The sequence below is a fragment of the Diabrotica virgifera genome, chromosome 4 (assembly GCF_917563875.1).
Source record: "Diabrotica virgifera virgifera chromosome 4, PGI_DIABVI_V3a".
Taxonomy (NCBI): Eukaryota; Metazoa; Arthropoda; class Insecta; order Coleoptera; family Chrysomelidae; genus Diabrotica; species Diabrotica virgifera.
Window position 1 is genome coordinate 243,156,336 of NC_065446.1, and position 22,609 is coordinate 243,178,944.

The following is a 22,609-nucleotide window of genomic DNA, read 5'->3' on the forward strand; positions in this document are numbered from 1 at the left end:
TGCAGAGACACGAAATAAAGATATTTCGTTGATTAATTATCTCCTTTGGCATACCTTACGGTGCCAATTCAAAGTTGTTGCATGCTGTTTTCAAATAACACTAAATTTGGAGACTGCGCCATGTGAATCCGCATCGATTTTTCTGCCGCCGTCGCCGAAAGGAAAGTGAATTTAGCGGGTTCGGGTTTGTTCTCTGGTTCGTTCCAGCTTTCAACTACCACCGTGTCATATGCGTACACTTTTTAATTACTAATTTTACGGCGCAGAGAACACAGGCTCATTAGTTTAGGTATAAGATTTTTCATTTAATTCCTTTTTTTGGCTTTACTGTTCGGTTTTTTGCATGCAGTGTACAGTTTTTCACGTGGTGTTTTTTTGATGTGTGTGAAGTGCAATTAGATTTGTTATTTCGTTTATATATAATCACTCGTTGTGCTCACTTGTTTTACTAATTTTGTATCAACTACGATTGGAATGTTTTTGATACTATTTATTGCTTTTAGATTCACCTATTTTGTTCAAACCCTCAAATAAATGGCTCATGAGTACTGTTTTAAAAGCCTCCTTTTCTGAGGACGTTAAATTGAGTATACGTTGGTACGGATATTTTGACTTTTCGCTGCATGTAGTATCCCTTTCTGGTTCTATTTTGCATGCGATTTGATGTTTGATTGTTGCAAAACCTACTGTAGTTTTTAATTAAATGCTTGTATACGTCGCTGATTGATATGACGATGTACCTAATCAATATTTCCCATACCACAAAGCATGCACTTGCCCTTGGCGGAGGCAAAGGGCTGTGGAATATCCCAAGTTCATATTTTTCTTGAAACACATGCTTTAATAGATCAACTGCTGGTGACTGGTGCATGATGACTACTGCGAAATTCTTTTTCCTAAAGTGGAGAATTCAATAAAGGACACCGCACATATTTTATGGAAAATATAATGTTACTCAAATGCAATAAAATTTACATAAAAAGATTCGTCTCGGAATTACGATCGTTTCATATCCTTGCGTCAACTCTGAATTGTGATTAATAACGGCGTAAATTATAATTAAAGAATTCAAGTTTATCGAAATCACATAAAACTGTCATTCATAAATACTAATTATTAGTCTAGTGGCTATTAAAAATAGCCTAACCCAACGTGGGCTAAGCCGATTATAGAAACTATACCTCGTTTTTAAACTAGAAATAATTCAAATTTACCGAGTCTTAATGCTTGTATGTAATTAGTTGATACGTAGTAAGTTTACTCCACTAAATTATGAAATTTTGACACTATTAACATTTATGAAATTTTGACACTATTGGCATTTAAAATCCATAGGTTAATTAAGTTATATCTGCGATTTTTTGTGTTTTCCGAATTATTCCTTTAATTTTTAGATTTTTATTCTGCATTTATATACAAAACAGTTATTGTTATAGTCCAGGGCGCATCTGTTTTGAGATGGACGTTGAGAGGTGACTCAATTTTTTTTGCAGAAATTGCTTGAAAATAAATCAAATAATAATATTTGAGTTATCCTCCCTCTCAAAAAGGTCCGGAACATTGTTTAAATAATCAAAATGTCAAAAAATTAAGGAAAAATTCGATTTTTTTCTTCGTTTCTTGATTATAACTTTAAAAGTATTCATTTCCGAGAAAAGTTGTACTGACATGAAAGTTGCGTAATTAAATTTCCTACAATATAGAATTGGTTAATAATTTAAAAAATAGTCACCCTTGTTGCAAAATAGCAATAACTGCGAAAAAACCATACAAAAACAAGTATTCGCATTTTACGTTTTTCAACAATTTATGCTGCACTTAGGACCTTTATATTTTACCCAGAAAAACTATATGATACAGTAAAACAATACTGTAAATTTCATTAAGATCGGTTCAATAGATTTTGCAAAATAAATTTTGCAATCCAGCTTTCGCAAAAAATTCATTTTTTCAAAATATTACAGTACTGAAAATAAAGCAGATAGCAAGTTGAAAATTTTTTTGCTTATAGAAGTGTACCGTACCTTTCATTTGCAATTTTTAAAATTAAAATCGATTAATTACGACGGCGTCAGGAAATTTTTTAAGTAAACATTAATTTTTGGAGCTACGCGCAGGACAGCGGTGTTCCATTCACACAAGTTTATTTCCACCAAAATTTCTTCCAATCTTTATCTAATATATTATTTTCTTACTCTATATTTTGTTTTATTTTAATATTTTAATTCCACAAAAATCAAACTAATTTTATTATTGTTTGTGAAATATTGTTTAAACAATTGCATATGTTTAAAAATAATAAACTTTTATTCTCTTAGTCAAAATATATGAACAAAGAAAGTTTTTGCTAATAAAAGTGTTATTTCAAAGGATAAAGTATGTGTTTTTATTTTGCAATAAACAAATTTATTTATTTATATCGAAATTTAATAAAAATTAAAATGTATCAATCATTATCAAAGGTCATTGGAATGCCCAATCAGAGCAAACTATCCGCTGTCCTGCGCGTAGCAACGATAATTAATGTTTATTTAAAAAAATTCCTGACGCTGTGGTATTAATCGATTTTAATTTTGCAAAATTGAAAATAAAAGGTACAGTAGACTTCTATAAGCAAAACAAATTTCAACTTGCTATCTGCTTTACTTTCAGTTCTGTAACATTCTGAAAAAATGAATTTTTTTTGTGAAAGCTGGATTTCAAAATTTATTTTGCAAAATCTGTTGAACCTATCTCAATGAAATTTACAGTATTGTTTTACTGTATCATGAAGTTTTTCTGGTTGAAATATGAAGGTCCCTAAGTGTAGCATAAATGGTTGAAAAACGTAAAATGCTAATACTTGTTTTTGTATGGTTGATTCGTAATTATTGCTATTTTACAACAAGGGTGACTAATTTTTGAATTTTTAACCAATTCTATATTGTAGGAAATTTAATTTTGCAACTTTTTTGTCAGTACAAGTTTTCTCGAAAATGAATACTTTTAAAGTTATAATCAAAAAACGAAGAAATAAATCGAATTTTTCCTTAATTTTTTGACATTTTGATTATTTAAACAATGTTCCGGACCTTTTTGAGAGGGAGGATAACTCAAATATTATTATTTGATTTATTTTCAAGCAATTTCTGCAAAAAAATTTGAGTCACCTCTTAACGTCCAAATGTACTAATATTTTTACAGATCCGCCCTGGTCTATTAGAACTCTTTAGCGAAGTATTAGTATAATAGATACAAATAAAAATGTATACCATTTTTATTCATTTACAATGCGAAGGCAAGACAATCTTATTTTTCACGTAGAACAGGGAGCGCAGTCCAGCACTCTGAATCGACGATTTTAGACTCTTATTGGAGTCATCATAGGAGAGGCGTAGGCCTGCTGCTCTCTGCTCGAAGTGATCATACCATGAAAGTTTATCCCCACACTGCAACTGACGTCCTTTAAAAAACTTAAAAAACTTTACCTTCCAATTGCCAGATGACGCTAGTCACCTAATCCATACACGTCAGTTGCAGTGTGGGGATAAACTTTCATGGTTTGATCACTTCGAGCAGGGAGCGGCAGGCCTACGCCTATCCGATGATGACTCCAACAAGAGTCGAAAATCGTCGATTCAGAGTGCTGGACTGCGCTCCCTGTTCTAAGTGAAAAATAAGATTGTTTTGCCTTCGCATTGCAACTGAATAAAAATGGTATACATTTTTATTTGTTTTATATTAGTATTACTCCTGTAGAGTCTAGGTCCATCTTCCGTTGGAACTTTACCAAGCTGCAGACGGGGGTTGTGAATTGCAACTTTTTAGAATTCCCTCCCTTTGTCTTCACTGCAGCATCCATCTGGCTTGCAAATTGTAGAAGCCTTGGAGGTGTTACCAGGTAAATGGACCAATAAGTTTTCAATTTAAAAATCTTTTAGTAATATTTTTAATATTTTTCAATATTATTAATGTTACTATTAGAATTGAAAACATTACCTTTTTATAAGTATAATATTTATGGATTACCGTCAACGGCCAACATGATCAACCAAAAAAGAAGATGATTTGGGTGATTTTTCTATACAGCGTTTCACGTTAAGAATAGAACGTTGCTTAGATAGACCAATGTATTTCACATTGGACGATAGAAGCGCGCCAATACCACGCCGTACTGATTAGAATGAATCATATATCGGCAGTTGAGTAGGTACATAGACATAATAAGGATAGACAAGGTAAGGTATCGCTCTGTGCATCGAGGTGTAACGCCAATATCAAGGACGTCATTGGTCAATATTCACTTTGAGTGGTCTCTGCTTGCCATCTTTGTCTATCACATGAGCGGGATCGCTTAGTAAAAAGAGATAGATAGACCACCGACCGATTCACCACGCTTTACGCTATTTTGCTCAGTATGCCTTGTCTATCCTTATTATGTCTATGGTCGAGTAGTCACTCCACCCGTGCGCGAGAGGTTTGGCAACACTGCAGTTAACCTACAACGGTTATTGTATTGCATACTCTCTTTCCTTGTCTAAGATTGCATAGATTTATAGTTATATTTTAATGCAATGTTGTTATTGTTTTTATATTTTTTTCGTCAGTACAGACATTTCCGTCTGTGCCGTGAAATAGACGTCATTATCACGTTACTACGCCGTCAGAGGATGACGGATGAATAACGTCAGTTGCTGACGTCACTGGGCTGACTTTTTCACGTAATAAAGACGTCATAATTACGTCAGTTGCTGACGTCAGTCAAGTCATCAAATGACGTACTTGTGACGCAATTTTGACGTCATCTGGTTAGCTGGGTGATCTCCATAAGCGCAATGTTCCATTCTTAACGTGAAACAAAGTATAGTGACACATTATTGGTTGTGAATATGTCTTTTGAGCTGACTCCTCCTAGTTTAAAAACAAGGTATAGATACTATATACTTTTGTATGACTGGCCATATTATACCTATCTACTTTATTATCTATAAGATTAAAGTAAGCCTCTCCCTTAATACCTAAAGAAATATTTATGAACTGGCTATTCACAAAATCTCTTTTCTCTCTTTGACTCACGTAGATTTGATTTTAGATTTATTTATATCAATTTACTCCGTTATTATTTAAAATTCAGAGCTATCGCAATGATATGAAATGGTTGTAATTTCGAGACGAATATTCATGTAAATTTTATTTTATTTTAGTGAAATTATATTTTCTGTAAGATATGCGTGGTGTGCTTTAACATATCTTACAATCAAATCTTTACATCAACGAATTGTTTAACGTAAATCCACTTATTGCATTTATAATGATAAAAGACTATGGAAGGCATTAATAAAACTGTTTTTTTTTTGTTTTATTTATGATTTTATAAACAAATATTTATTTTTAGATTAATAAGATTTTAGCAAATAAGTAAAACGGCTTAGCTGGATTTAAATCACCATACGTATATTAGTTAGTATTAATAAACTTAAATTTTTGCCTAAATAAACGCATTAGGTACAGCCTCTACCGCATTCCGCATTTCGATCTTCATCTTTTTCAGTCGGTCCATTCCTCCTCATATATGGCTCTACCTCTCATTATTCCCCTGATTCCTTCTCTCCATTCTGTCAGACCTATTTTGACCATCGTTCGCCTTTCGTTCGCATTACATGCTCATGCCATAAAACTTGTTTGGATTCTATTGTACCTACGGTATTGTAAATCCTCCCTGTTGTTCTTCTGGATATCCGACACACTCTTCTTAGATATACATTCATACTCCATTTCTACCACTTCCAGTTTTTTCTTCTCTTTCATCGTCATTTGCCAACATTCTGATCTGTACCTACATTAAAATTGGTTCTACAACCGACTTGTAGATTGTCATTTTTGTTCGTAAACTAATATTAGGAGACCAAAGTAATGAGTTTAATGTTTATACCACATTTCGGCCCTATTGTATTTTCTGCTGTATGTCACGTTTCGATGTTCCTTCCTTGGCACTGTCTCTAGGTATTTAAGTTCTCACATTTTTTATATCTCTAATCGAGAGTTGTGGGTCTCTTCCTTCGGCCTTTATTCTAAGATATTCCGTTTTGTTAATATTGATGATGAGTCTCCAATTATCGTATTCTTCGGTTCACTTTCGAATCGTATAATCCATGTATTCCTCATCGATTGCCGTAAATCACTTATCGTCTACGAAGAAGATTTCTTATGTGCTTATTCTCAAGTTCTATTCCCACTATATGCATTTTCTCCTCCCGGCTTTTCCTTTCTCAATAATATTTTGTAGTACAAATATACCTATTATCGACACAAGATCTCGACCGTACAACCTCCCCAATGAGCTAATAACGCTCATACCTCTATAATTTTTGCATTCCTTTTTGTGTCCTTATTTGTGGATAGGCCTTATATACGCCAAGCTCCACTTTTCTCGTATATTTTTTTGTTTGATTACGCATGTATTATGATCCCAGCTAAGAATTATATTTATAAAATAATTCGCTGTAAAACGAAAATAAGAGACATCTTACATTTAATTTGAGTTCGTTCAAAGAGGACCATAAACGCTGTATAATTATTTGCACCTACTGACGGTCCGAGTTTTATTAATTCCATAGGGATGTTTTCACTCAGGTCCTGTGGTTTTTCCGTTTTTCATTTCTTTTAAAGTTGGTCTTCTCTCGTCCACGCTGATTGGTTGTAGGTACTTTGATTTCGTCTATTGGATCTGAACTCTCTGTACCTAATTTATTTCGCAATGTAGTCTTGCTTCCGTCAATAGAGATTTGTAATATTCTTATTCCTACTCTGCCATACTTATGGGGTTTAATCTCCCTGTTCCTAATGAAAATATAAAAACTATTTCAGTTGTTTATAAAGTACAACATAGAAATATGTTTGGTCGTGTTCAGATAGGCCTATGGATCCCGCGAACCAAAAAAAGGTTGATTAATATCAAGCTTAAAATTTGTTAATAGTTTAACGGTGTCCGCTCGGACGAACTTTGATGTATGAGAACACTGGAACAGGGAAGTTTTAATTGTAGAACAGGTTACAGGTTTCGAACGTCAGACTACAAAAACGTGTCCCATGTATTTTGTCGGACAGAACTTCGAATTGATTTTTTACCCTTTCATTAAAATCTTATGCAAAAATCAGACTGCTATTTACCACCAACATAATTCCTGTCATTTGACATGTTGTACGTATCGAACTTATTCAAATGCCCAACATATCTGTGGGACAACATTTTTTTTATATATTATATAAAGTTTGCTATTATAAACTTAAAAACAACCTGCTAGTTTTCACAATCATAAACTTGTCAGGATGTCACGTTTTACAATTAAAACTTCCTCTGATCCAGTGTTCCCGTACATCAAAGTTTGTCCGACTAGACACCGTTAAGCGATTAACCAATTTTCAGCTTGCTATTAATAAACTTTTTTTGGTACGCAAGATCCATGTCTAAGAGAAAACAAAAAGGATAGGTATAAGAACTTCTATAAGAAGTTCCTGTAAATATATAGATATCTACACTATAATAGCCCAAGATAGCGAAGAGTCGCGAGGTGCGTAGATGATAGAAAAGGAAGTACAAGTCGGAACATTGTTGCCATGTCTTGACTGACAGTTTGTTATAATTGTTTTATTTACAATGTAGGAGCCAAGATATTTAAATTCTCAAACTCGTCCTAGTTTTTTTCCCAAGCAATTCGATGTCCCTAACCATTCCTGTTTCTCCCAAATACTCCTCTTTCGACCTTTCGAGCCCTTCTCCAATCCTCCAAATTCTCCTCCAACATTTCTTTACTCTCCTTCAGCAGTGACATACGGAAGTGAAACATGGATATTGAGAAAGAAAGAAAATAATAAAGTATTAGTATGGGAATGCAAAATCCTGCGAGTTATATATGGTCCTTGCAGGGACAGTGTGACAAATGAATGTAGCAGCAGATACAACAATAAATTAGAGACTTTTTTCGGACAGGGAAACATCGTGAGATACATAAAAGCCAATGGGCTAAGATGGGCACGGTACGTGGTACGGAGTGATGACGACAGACTGATTGGCAATGTGTTTTGGGAAAGAGACTAGACGATAGAAGACCGACAGGACGGCCTAGAAAAAGGTGGAAAGATGCAGTCAGAGAAGACCTGGAGAAGATAGAAGTGAGACCATGGGAAATAGTAGCACAGGATCGGAACCAATGGAAGACAGTAGTAAACGCATCAAAGACTGCGAAGAGTTGTAAAAACCGAAGATGATGATGACTATCACGATATCATCCTTGGATCATTAACCAAGGAGTCACCTCCCTTACGTTCTCGATCAGTATTAAACAGATTAAACATATAGAGACTCAGTGAAGAGCCTTGGTACAAACCAATCGTCACTGGAAACCCTTCGGTCAATCCGGCCCAAGTCCTTACTTCGGTGTACGCTCCTTCATAGGTACATATCCTTCACGACCCTTACGTACTTCTCAGGAACCTAGTTCTCTAAGCTTTCATGCATTTCCATAGCTTTTATCCAGGACTGTGTCGTACGCCTTCTCAAAATGTATAAATACCAGATGTAGGTCTCTTTTTTTCTCGTCGTAATTCTCAAAGCAAACAAGGCATTCGTTGTCCTTCTTTCTATACTTTCTGGCATAAACACAAATAGTTCTCCAATCGATGTCTCGCTCCTTAATCTTCGCTCTACAGTTCTCTCCCAAATTTTCATTGTGTGAAACATTAACTTTATCCCTCTATAGTTCTTACAGTCCTGAATATCCCCTTTATATCACACAGACACTCTCTCTCTCTCTCTCTCTCTCTCTCTCTCTCTCTCTCTCTCTCTATGCATGGGGCATTCTTTCTTCCTCATATATTCCTACTCATCATTTGCCAAAAAAATATCAACTCCTTCTTCTTCTAGAGCTTTCCAAACCTCTATAGGGCTTTTCATTCACAGTCATTTGTTTCGAACTTCTTAGGGCTTTTCATCGATTGTCATTTGTTTCGTGCTTATGTCATATGTTGTATAATCTGTGTATAATATGAATACACACGGATTATACGACATATGACAGAAGCTCGAAACAAATGACTGTGAATGAAAAGCCCTGTAGGGTTTTTCATCGATTGTCATTTGTTTCGAGCTTCTGTCATGTGTCACATAATATTAATATATCTACGCCATACGTCTTTGGTTTGTATCATTGGTATGTACATAGCAATAACGTATGATATAGATATATTAATATTAAGTGACACATGGCAGAAGCTCGAAACAAATGACTGTGAATGAAAAGCCCTATTGACGCTACGCACCCTTGGTTCTAAATGTTATAGGTGGAAAACAGCGAATATTACAATAGGACTTTTCAACGCTTCTCATTTGTTTCGAGCTTCTGTCATAATGTCGTATATTAATATTTTATACACGGATTATACGACATATGACAGAAGCTCGAAACACATGAGAAGCGTTGAAAAGTCCTATTGTTTCATTCAACAATCAAATACACAAATAAGTATTTTCACGATGTATTTATTTATAGGTGCTTATCAATTATCAATTATTTGAAAATTACGTACCTACTTAGATATTACAGTATTTATACCAAAAATCCTAAATATTAAAAGAAATGACAAAAAACATGATTGAAGAAACATGTTTTTTTACTTTTAACGTGCAAATGGTAATATATCTTTACTATTTTAATTACATACCTAATTTTTAATGAGGAAAAAAAGAATTTAACCATTTCCTGAAATCAGAAATTCCATTTGTGATGCGCATGCATGTTAACCTGATCCCTAGAGAAATTACATTGTTACGCGCATGGTAAAAAGTGATGTATCCCCTTTTCCTCTGCACTGATATTGTATTTAGTAGCAGCCAATAGGAGCCGTTTTGCCAGATGCCTCTGCCAGATGCCTCTAACGTGGGCCAATGAGCGACGATATTTGTGCAATTTTTGGCAGTTGATCATACGCGCCAGGGAGAAAAGGTATCAAAAAATTGAATATCGCTTTATTCAACAAAATAATAAAATTATAGAACGTGAAAAGTCACAAATCGAACACTTTTTTTACTTCTCCGTTTGTGAACGAACGTAAAATTCACGTAAGTATTGCTTTTATGGTAATTATCTTGAATACAGCCGCATGCATGTGCCGTCTCGGCGATGAGACGTTAAAATCAATTTTTCCCTAATATATTGCATGATAGATTTTGAAAATATGTCATGATCTATTGATAAAACAGCATGGTTCTTAGTTGTACCAGTTATGGGCGAGCTGAGGGCCCATGCCCTGGTTAGAATAAGGAATGTTCATTATAAAAAAAGGTGCCTTATCTTTTAACCTAGTTTTTGCGCCAATCTTACAGTGTTCCTTTACCTTTCAGGTCAAATTCTCCAGACACTAAGGGACCCAAAATGACTGACCGCAAAGCAGTTATTAAAAATGCCGATATGAGCGAAGACATGCAGCAAGATGCTGTAGACTGCGCTACCCAGGCGATAGAAAAATACAATATAGAAAAGGTAATCTGTCCTCAATATTTTATTTTACGTTTTTGACCTTACATCTTCAAGAAAACGACTTAATTGTGTAGGTTTTACTCATTTGCATGCATTAATCATTGTGTAAGGTATGCATGAAGAATATACCCAGGAGGTATTTAAATTTGAGCAACACATTTAAACTGTGAGTCATTTGTAACCTATGTAAACCTGAAGCACAAACATTTATATTCTAATAGCATCTATTATTAGTTTAAAACTTAAATTACAAATAAAACTAGTAGGTGTTAATTGAGGAAACTACCAAAAAACATACTTTTACCAATGAAGTCTTCCTTCGTCTATTAGCCAAGTCTTTTAATACTAGTAGATTCCTAGAACTGATTTTCCTACATTAGATAACGAAATATTCTTATTTAAAGGGTCAAATTGTTCATAAACTTAATGTTAGCCTTATTGATGGGTTATGATTAGAAGTTTAGTTGCTTTCTTTTTGCAATCTCAGAAGCAACACTAAACATAAACATAGGCCTGAAAATAAACGAACAAAAGTAAATAGATGGTTGTATCAAGAATGGAACAACAGTGAATAAAACAAAACATTACCATAAACTTTGAGGTGGTCAAAGAATTCGAATACTTAGGAACAACAATTACCAGTGACAACACATGGGAATGGGAGGTTGAAGTATGAATACTGGCGTGGAATAAATCTTTCTTTGCTGTTCAACATCCAATAAGGTCAAAGCATCTCTCAAGACATGTCAAAATCCAAGTATACAAAACCATAATATGACCAACAGTGGCATACATAAGTGAAACATGGACATTGAGAAAGAAAGAAATCAATAAACTTTTAGTATGGGAACGCAAAATCCTGCAAGTTATATATATGGTCCTTGCAGGAACAGTGTGACAATGAATGGAAGAGCAGATACATTTTTAATACAGTCGATCCTGCTTATTGGAATAGCGTTCATGCCAAGGAAAGGTATTCCTCTTAACTGGGATATTCTAATAACTGATCACAGCAGAAACGTTTTCGGGACCTCAAATTTCTATTCCTTAAACCAGATATTCATATAACTGGTATTCTAGTAACCGGGTTTGACTGTATGTGTTTTTTAAATGTATATTCTGGTTTTTAAGTGTTTTATTCTTCCTTTAGGGATTTACAGAGTGAGTTACACTGATATGCAAGGCTCCATCTCTTGGCATACTGCTCATTCACAGGTATATCCAATAAACCAGCGTATTCTAGTCTACGTAGCAGATCCATTTGAATTTTACCCTATTATGTTAACATATTTCTTATTTGGCCAGGGTCTGAAGTATTGATCATTGAACATCATTCACAGTAAAGTAAATGTGATTCATCTGACTTAAGGTACTAGTACACTTTAGAAGACCAAAAATAATTATTTTTTTCAAGAATTTCTTCTCGGAACCTTATTCGTATTCTAGTCTACGTAGCAGATCCATTTGAATTTTACCCTATTATGTTAACATATTTCTTATTTGGCCAGGGTCTGAAGTATTGATCATTGAACATCATTCACAGTAAAGTAAATGTGATTCATCTGACTTAAGGTACTAGTACACTTTAGAAGACCAAAAATAATTATTTTTTTCAAGAATTTCTTCTCAGAACCTTTATTAACAATAAACTTAAAACTTAACATATTAATACCTTAGAGAACACAAAAAATATATATCTCTTTTCATTTATGCACGTACACTAATATTGTAGAGGGCACAAAAGTTGAGGCCTTGAAAAATGATGGCAGACAGTTAATCTCAGGATTGGGATATCTGAAATAAAAAAATCGTATTGCATTTGAAAAAGGAAGGTTTCTTACGTGACAATTTAACACAATTTGACCAAAAAATAAATATTTTTAAACCATGAAAAACTGAAGAAAAACGGGCGATTTTTCACAAAATTTTTTTAAATTTCCGTAAAATCTTTTTTTTGGGGAATTTTTCACTTACGGTAGTAAATTGTCATGTAAGAAATCTTCCTTTTTCAAATGCCATACGATTTTTTTGTTTCAGAAATCCCAATCTTGGGATTAACTGTCCGCCATCGGAACTACAGTAGAACCCCGTAAATCCGAACCACGCGAATCCGAACTTTCAGCAAATCCGAACCAACGGAAAGTGAAAAAAATTTAAAAATTCTAGACAATAACTTAAAAACATGTTTATTATACAGAGTAAAGCCAGAAAATTGGACAATGTAGGATTACTAAGACTTTGAGATTTAAAATTTCCTAAAAATAAATATTATACTTTAATATATAGGTTTATAAAGTGTTTATAAAGGTTAAACACAAACTTACTTTGGTTCTCTCGTAGTCAACTTGAGTTCAAAAATATTGTCCACACTCTTGCGAGAACGTTTGGCTACTCAAAATCACAATGAAAGCTTTGAACTACTAGTTAAGGCTAACTTTCGGATAATCCGAACTTTTCAGAATCCGAACAGGCTTTCCCCCAATTAGTTCGGATTTGCGGGGTTCTACTGTACTTTTTTTTGAGGCCTCGACTTTGGCGCCCTCTACTATATATAGTGTACATGCATAAGTGAAAAAAGATATATTTTTTGTATTCTCTAAGAGTTAGATATTAATATGTAAAAAGTTTTATGTTCATTTTTAATACAGATTCTGAGAAAACAAATCTTGAAAAAATGCTTATATTTGGTCTTCTAAAGTGTACTACCTTAAGTACTGTGATTTGACTTAAGAAATTGTGATAATAAAGATCATCCATCAAAAATATACTAAAAGTATTATTTATCTCTAAGATGAATTATTAGAGACTTCAGGCAAGGAAATATTGTGAGATACATAAAAGCCAATAGACTAAGATGGACATAAGAGACAATCCATATTGTCAATGTGGAGAAATAGGTGATGCTGAACATATGATTTTAAATTGCCCTCTAATACAAGTAAATATAAATATGTTTATAAGTAAATTATACAGTTGTAAAAATATAACACACCCAATAAATTTAACATATATATTATCACAAATTAATAATACAGAATTAATGCAATTATTTATAGAACATATTAAAAATATAAAAATCAAATTATAAACTAACTAACATAAAGATCGAAATTAAAACCTATTATATAAGTAAACCTGTGTTTTTGCCTGATGTGGTATTTCCACTGACCAGTGGTCATTCCTTATAAAGTATGTAGAATAAGTAGGATAAAAAATGTTAAGTAGATAGGTATAGGAAAAGATATTGTAAAATAAATGAGCAAAATTGATGAATCAGCGAATGAGCCTTGAAGGGCCCGTAGTCATACAACTCCAAAGAAAAAAAAAAGAAGAAAAAAAAAAGATGGACAGGCATGTGGTACGGAGTGATGATGATAGACTGATTGGCAATGTGTTTTGGGAAAGACCAAATAGTAGAAGGTCAGCAGGATGGCCTAGAAAAAGGTGGAAAGATGCAGTCAGAAGACCTGGATAAGATGGAAGTGAGACATTGGAAATAGTATCACAGGACCGGAAGCAATGGAAGACAATAGTAAATGCTGCAAAGACTCAGGAAGAGTTGCAAAAGTCGATAATGATGATGTATATTTGCTTTTGCAAAAGTTTGCAAGAAAGGACTAGTTTTAAATCAGCAGATATTGTATACCACTTAACAAAACTAACAATTGAAGACGATTGCAGTTCAATCACCTACTGATTATCAACAACCGGACAAAACTGGCAGGAAACTTGTTGGATCATGCTGCATTTGTTACAAATGTGCAACCAGCATACTGTAAAAATAACAGAAGGGATAGAATGAAGTCATTAATTTAATAATAAACAATCATTAAAATTAATGTTTATTACTTATGGTAATTTACCCCCTTTTTGCATAAAAATATTTAAAGTATATTTGAAATCCATGATTTTCGTAGGTGGGTATCCTATTGGCCTATACATGTTTTATTTTCAAAACAAAAATTTTTTTGATTCATATAAATAAGCTGTAAGCTCATACATCTATAGAAAATTAGTCCAGTCATGGGAATTTGTGAGTTTATTAGTGAATTATTGGTCCGAAAACAATTATTCAACAAAATGTATTTAACAAGTATCTGATTGGCAAATCAAAGTTTAAAGGAGCTTTGTATGTGTCAAAAATATTTTTTGTTCACAATTTGAATTTAAAACTTTGGCGCCGTCAGAATGTAAAGAGACAATTCCCATGTTCATTTAATATATTTTTATTTCCAAAAATCTGACAAACTCAATGGATAAAAACTACACATTTTTTTCCTCGTATTTTTGTCCTTGGTAATCACTGATAAAATTGTTTCAACACTATTAACAATATTAAATGTACTTTAGGTTATTGGCATTATCATTATTTAAATTGTAAATTGCTTAGTTTCTTTAATTTATCATTGTTCTTTTATAAATGTAAACATTTTCACTGATAAAGGTTGATTATTTTTAAAACTTGTACAAATAGACTGTAATATAAGTCGTCTGGTGCATTAAAAATATCACGTGATCTCTAATAATTAATTAAAACAGTATTTCATATTTACAACTGTACATGTAATGTCTGGAAGCAGATGATTCTTATAAACAGTACAAGTAAGACTGTCTGTGTCAAATTATTTTCATGATTGTTAAACTAGAAGTCGAACAATCAGGAATGCTCGTCATAGATTTAATGACATCATAACCCATCGGTACAAACTTAACGGCAAACAAATTCAACAAATTTTTCCTCATATATTAGTTTTTTCGCTACCATCAAGTTTGGCTGGACAGCGCTGTTGCCAAATAAAAAACACATTTTTGCTAAAAAACCAAAGCTTGCTACAGCCTACACTTTTCTCTCTTTTGTCTTTAAGAGTGTGAAACAAAGATTACTATATAAGTGTCAAAATTAACGCCTAATTAAACCTACCATACAACAATACCAATCAAGGATAGGACAGGGAAAGTTAAGTTGGTGAAAAGAAAACTGTGAAACTAAATAAATAAAATATAATTTGGAAACAATAATTTGACATTATAGTTAGCCTCCAATATTATGACAGACATCAGTTACCATTTACCATCTGACCAAATATAATAATGACGTCATATATAATCGTCACTACTTCTAGCCAATAAAATGCTCGCTGTAATAGGAATGGCATGTCAAAAAAATCTGATTATTCCCTATATATTTTTTCAAATTTAGAATATGGTAACAAGGGGAAAATTATGTGCATTCCTTATTGTTTGACTTCTAGTTTACGCCAAAACGTTGTGAACCATTTTTAGGGTTTAAGTGATTAATATGTTTTTACAAACGTTATGTTTGTAAAAACATAACGTTTTATAATGACAATACTCTTCTTTAGTCAGTATTTAAATAGATTTGTGTTTAGAAATCGGATAAACTGACTAAAACTTGTGCCGCACATGTGTAACAAATGACTGACTAACATCATCTGAAAACTTTGGGCATGAAAACTTTTGGTTTGATGGAACTCTACCTCTGACTACGCAGCATGCACATTAAAATCACTAAAAGGAAAAAGATAGTTTTCTAACTGAGTTTAATTTCAATGTTGCCTGAAAGCAACGCTATGCAATGTAGGGTTAAGTTAACTTAAGTTCCTAGTTTGTTTTTTTATCTCAAGTTTTACTCACATACGATGTGAGTCATTTGTGTAAACAGTTGTTTCATAATGAGAGATTTACATTGGCCTAAGTTTTTTTTATGTTTAGAATGATAATTATTATTGTCTAAAAAGAAAAAAAGAATGTGTGTGTACTTTGTACGCACGTAAGAAGTTATACTTCTATTATAATATAATTTTAACGAAATAAATATACCTACTTAACAGTTACAATACAAAAAATTAACAATAATTACCAAAAATTAACCAAAACTTAACAATGCCAAATATTAAAAAAAAAAGTTATGAATCGTCTGGGATTTGAACCCGGAATCTCGCGATTTCTCGATCTCTGGTCCAATACTACCAACAAGGCCATCAAGGCGCATACTACTGACGTTTCAGATATACATAATTACACATCACGGTGACAAGTGAAATATAAAAATAGATGTTTTATTATTTTACGCCCAAGGAAAACAAATCCAAAGACACAAAATTATAATAAAAAACCTTTTAAACCACCTTTTTCAAATTGCGCAAGTTGTATTATTAATATTAATGTTAATAAATGAAATATAAATATTTTGACGTTTCACAATTTGACAATTCACTTTTAACTGCAGTGCCTTAAAAATTTTAAAGCACTAGTGCCTTTAAGTAGCATTTTTAACGCTCCTATGGAATGCTCAAAAATGCATTTTTAACACGTTTGTAGAAAAATATATTTAAAAACACTAATATATTCTTTCCACACCTTTTCTGGACTGATACATACATAAATTAAACCCTAATGCCTGTGTGCGCATGCGCGCAGATTAATAAAATTTCACCCTCAATGAAATCGCGCCTAAAGAAATATAACTTCAACAAGCCCTTTCTGATTTACTGGCTTCAGAGCAATTTTAGACAGAATTAATTGATCAAAACTTTTAAAAATGTGTAATTATAAATAATCGCCATTTAATATGATTTTCTTTTATTTTCAGGATATTGCCGCCTACATTAAAAAAGAATTCGACAAAAAATACAATCCAACATGGCATTGTATCGTCGGTAGAAATTTCGGATCATACGTGACCCACGAGACCCGCCACTTCATCTACTTTTACCTAGGACAAGTGGCGATACTATTGTTCAAGAGTGGTTAATCTCCAAAAAGCCCCAATTTCACCTGACTTCTAACCCCCCAAACAAACTATCCATCATTCCCTAACCCCATTTCCAGTATTCCACTATTAGATGATCACCTTTTCAAACATCCTAAGTATATGTTTCGATCTGGGGCGTATTTTTGAAGATCTTATGACATGGATGTGAAGATGCGCCCTAAAAATTTATGAGTTTTTTCTCAGACGATAATTTTATAACCTTTTGGAATAAAATTATTTTGTTGATGCAGTTTAGATTTTTCACTTAAAATGAGGGATTTTGGGCAAAAGTAAGGTGACGCACAAATTTTTATTTTTCTTTCTCGATTGATGCAAGAAATTTGGATAAATGGGAAACTCTTCTTACAATTTTGACCATTAACCGAGTTTTTGATTCGATTCGGATTAATAATGTATTTAAAAGCTAGCAAAAAAACAACAGCTGAATCTTAATTGTTGCATATTTATAATTAATAATTAACTTAACCGTTTTAAGTTTTCAAGTGCAATTACCTTGTTTTTCCAATTTTCTTGCAAACTTTTTCGGTTTGGTGCACATGGAAAATCTAAAATTTGTGTTTTCGAGCTCGAATTATTTTTGAATTGAATTCGAATCTGGCTGTGAGATTTGGTGTTTGTAAACCAAGATGATAAACCGATCTTATGGGGCATTTCAAAAAGACTGATAAAATATTTTGGAACGCCCTGTGTATTTCAGTGTACATTCCTTTCGAGATGTGAGCATATAGGAGTATTTTGTTTTACAGTTTGTAACAATCTGGTGGAATAACTATTGATTGGAAAACGTTACAGAGATAGCCGTTGTCAACATATTTTGTTATATGTTCTTGATTTATGAGTTTTATATGTAATTTGTGGAGAGGGGGAGGTAGAAGAAGAAAGAGACTGCCTTATCAGAAGTATTAAAAGCAGCAATATTGAAATAAAGGTTGGGATATTTAGAAAGATGAAAGAATAACAAATATAATAAAATTGGAGAGAAAAACTAAAGCTGTTATTAAACCCAGATGATATGACATATTCCTTGTTTGTCTGTAATTATGTCAATGTTTCAGATTGCATAGTAGAGATAACAGTTTATAAATTTGGAAAGCTTTTAGAGCTATGAGTTATTAATATTCCTGAAGCTATTTTTTGTGGGGAATAAGCTACAATTTTTCTTAATATTTCTTTGTGGCATTTATGTAATTTACCATTCTAATTGAGAAATAGCCACAATTTAAGTTGAAAAATGATTTTATTGACGTTTCGACGTTCGAAGACACGACAGACATTTGTTGACACGGTGCAAATGACCTTTTGTTTCAGTTAAATCTGTTCAGTTATACAAACATTTAAATACAGTTATCTCGTAAAGTTTAAGGGGGTTAAAAGGAGAAAATTGACATCATTCTTCGTTTCTTACACCAAATAATGTTTAAAATAATTTTGGCAGCGTTGATTTGAAAAAATTCTAGAGCAATTCAGTTGTAATAATTGTAGTAAATTGCACAAATCTATTTTAACTTATATTTAATTTATCAGTATATTGCTGATGTAGCGAAATATTTTTAAAGGGATTTTTAATTTGGAAATAATTCGACCTGTATATATGACTAATTAAGTTGTTAACAAAAATAATAAAATGACAACCAATAATAAAAAATGTTCTTGTTAATATAGAGGAAGCTCAGTTGAGAAGAGTTCCTTGACACCTCAAATTGCAAGAACGTCTTCGTTGAGCTTCAAGGGATTCTTCCGCAATTATTTGGTTGACAGATTTCTACGTCCACTCTATAAAAAAATATTTAAAGTATGTATCCCGAATCTTTATTAAAATTTCTTAGTAGTTCTTTTAAAAAAGATGAGATAGGCGTAGATAATTTGAACGGTGTGTGTTTTAAAAGAACTGTTCAGAAAATATTGCCTATATGTAGATATATTTTGTTCTTGGGAAACAGATTATTTGTTTTCTCGAATGCCAAGATTTTATTTGTTGCCTCCTAGGGTCAGAACTGATTATTTTTTCGTATTTTTTTTGTTTTTGAGTTATTTGGCAAAAAGTTTTGGCGCACGCTATATTTTTTTACTGAATAGAATGCTCCTCTGAGGGTGTAAATTTTTGTTTTTATTTTGTTGATGAGGACTTTTTGTCAGATCACTCTTTTTATCCCGAATCATTTTTGAATGTAATATATCCACAAAAATGACAACTTCACTTCTTAAAAACAATTATTGTTGTTTAAAAACTGTATTTCTCAATGTAATAATATATGGTTAAAGACGAACATTTGTTGTATTTGTTACGCCTCTCTCGTAATAGCATTCCTCACCTTTTTTCCTTCCAAATCATAACAATACAGGGGGAAAACAAGGAATGTCACATTTTATACATATTAAGGGGGGGGGGTTATAGTTAATTCTGCTTTTTTTGCATAATTTTAAAACGTTTTCCCTTGAAAGTGGTAGGGTTAAATTAAATGGGTAAAAGGTTATCTTAAAGAACAACACTTGAAGATTATTCAGTTAAATTTTTATTGAAAGATATTAAAAAATGAAGCAGTGGCGTCATTTTCAAGTAGATGATCCAAAAAAGAAGATGATTTGCGGTGTACACCATATCTTCGGACAGAATCATTTGAAACATATAAACCAAAAAGATTATTTTAGTTGTAAGAGTTTTTTGAGGTAGTGACGTCGAGTTTCTATAATTATATTGATTTTTAAATTCATGGTATAATCTTTAAGTAAAAAATCGAAAAAAACAAAAAAAAGTGTGGTAAAGAGAAAAATGGTAATATAAACAAAAAAAAATATTAAAATAAGAAACTCGACGTCACTACCTAGTAAAATATCTAAAAAAGAAGTGTGCAAAATTTCAGAAAGATCGGTGCATTACTTTTTGAGTTATGATGTACACCGCCTCAAAAAAACATGTTTTTCAGAAAACGCGTTAAATGTAGTTTTGTCAATATAATAAGAAAATTTTTATATATATCCATATCTTCGTCAATTTTGCTCGGATTAACTTGAAATTTTAATGGTATACTCTTGAAAATATTTACAATCAAATAAGCCAATAAAAAAAATCGAAAAAAATAATCAAAATACTATACCCTCCCTGCCCTCCACCCCTTAAGATAAACACAAATAAAGGTTTATTTCGTGTGACACCTAAAAACTACTTAGCAGAATTCTAGCAATTCTTATTCTATCTATGATCTTAATATTAATCTATATTAGCTTATTAATTAAATAATGCACTAAAAAACTGCCGACATTCCTTGTTTTTGGACAATTCTTGTTCTTTGCCTGGATACAAATTCTTAGAAAATTTATGTGGATTGGCCTTCCTGGTTATTGTTCTGAATCGATAGGCTAGTCGATAGTCGTCAGTTTTTGCTACCACAAGGCGAGAAAAGCCAAAATCCATGAAAAAGTGACATTCCTTGTTTTTCCCCTGTACTCTTCATTTATCATGGTTGCTTCCCAGCTAATAGTGATTTAAAATAGGCATATTCCAAAACCAAATTTCATTTTTTTCTCCAGATATCACACCGTTAGTTAATACATGCGAGCTTCAAAGCTGCTTAGATCTTAGACCATTTCTAGGATATACAGTTATACGGGGGGTCGGCATAAGTCGGGCAACGCTGTCTAAAAAGATTAAAATGAAGCATATTTGGTGATATCACTGAAGATTGGTTAAAGTCCGAATTCATAACCCTACCAAAAAAACAACGTCCGAAAAACTGTAGCGATTATAGAATGATAAGCCTTATGAGCCACACTTTGAAAATCTTTGTACGTATCATCCACAGTAGAATCAGAGATAAATGTGAAGAAGACCAGGACGAAACACAATTTGGCTTCAGAAATGGACTGGGAACCCGGGACGCACTCTTTTGCACTAAATGTATTATTGCAGAAATGTCGAGATCAAAGGAAAGACGTCTTTGCTGTATTTATTGACTTTGAGAAGGCCTTTGATCGAGTACAACATCATAAATTAATTAAAATATTAAAGGATAAAGGAGTTGATAGTCAAGATGTACGAATCATAGAAAAATTATACTGGCGTCAAACAGCTACAGCTTGCATAAATGGACAATCAACAGAAATATGCAAAATACAAAGAGGTGTCAGACAGGGTTGTATACTGTCCCCACTGTTATTCAATTTATATTCAGATAGAATATTTAAGGAAGCGCTGCATAATTTGGAATGGGGTGTGAAAGTTAATGGAATTCTGATAAATACAATCGGATATGAAGACGATACAGTTATTTTAAGTGGTGATATGAATTGATTACAACATCTTTTAAATGCCATTGACACAGTGGGAAGAGAGTTTGGCCTAAACATAAACTGTTAAAAAACAAAATACATCGTATTTAGCCGTTTGGCCCATCCAGATTCACGGTTATATTATGTTGATGGTCACATAATTCAAAGAGTACCCAGTTTTAAATATATCTTGGTTGCCATATTACCGAACAACTAGATCCAGATAAAGAGATAAAATGTAGAATCGAGCCTGCACATTTTTAAAAATGAGGTCATTCTTCTGTAATGATAACTTGCAACTTCAACTTCGAAAGCGCATGATTAAATGTTACATTTGGTCAGTCCTCTTGTATGGTGTCGAAGCATGGACATTAAAAATATCCACCATTAATCGTTTGGAGGCCTTTGAAATGTGGCTGCACAGACATACTGAAAATACCATGGACATGCTGACAAATGTGACAGTCCTTAAGAGAGAAAATGTTGCCCGCGAGCTGCTTTTATAACATCAAATATAGAAAGATGGCCTATTTTGGACACGTAGTAAGGGGAAACCGGTATAATATATTCTTCAACTTATTATGATGGGTAAAATCGAAGGACGCAGAAGAATTGGTAGAAAGCAGGCCTCTTGATTAAAGAATAACCGGGAGTGGACGGGAATAAAGAAAGCAGATCACCTATTTAGAATAGCTCGAGACGGAGACAGTTTCGCCATGTTATTCGCCAACGTCAAGGGGACTTGATAGGGCACGTTATGAAGAAGAAGATTTATGCTTCAGACAGTTGTGTCGGGGTGATGTATGCCTGTATGCGGGAGTACCTTTAATGTTCATTTTGGAGAATGGATAGGCAGATGAGGAATGGTTTAATAAAGTTAAATCACTATTTCAGTCACATTTTTAGGGGAATTGTAAATTATAGCTGCATCATCTTCAATACTGTTCAATAAAAATACGTTAGGAACTAATAGACCAGTAAGGATCTAGGTGGATGTGAGAGATGGCATTCAGATTTTTGCGGATAAAGTTAG

General features: G+C 32.9%; 1 protein-coding gene across 2 annotated transcripts; it reads left to right on the plus strand.

Moving 5' to 3' along the window:
* The first annotated feature begins 164 nt into the window (after positions 1-164).
* On the plus strand, positions 165-19,577 carry LOC114347323 (dynein light chain 1, cytoplasmic). Of its 2 annotated transcripts, none has more exons than XM_028298048.1 (3): positions 165-289; positions 10,379-10,517; positions 17,128-19,577. In XM_028298048.1, the coding sequence occupies exons 2-3, from the start codon at positions 10,410-10,412 to the stop codon at positions 17,287-17,289; spliced, it is 270 nt and encodes an 89-aa protein (XP_028153849.1). In that variant the 5' UTR covers positions 165-289; positions 10,379-10,409; the 3' UTR covers positions 17,290-19,577. The 2 variants fall into 2 exon arrangements, with proteins under 2 accessions (XP_028153849.1, XP_028153845.1); XM_028298044.2 differs by lacking the exon at positions 165-289 and adding an exon at positions 9,912-10,096.
* The last annotated feature ends 3,032 nt before the right edge of the window (positions 19,578-22,609 follow it).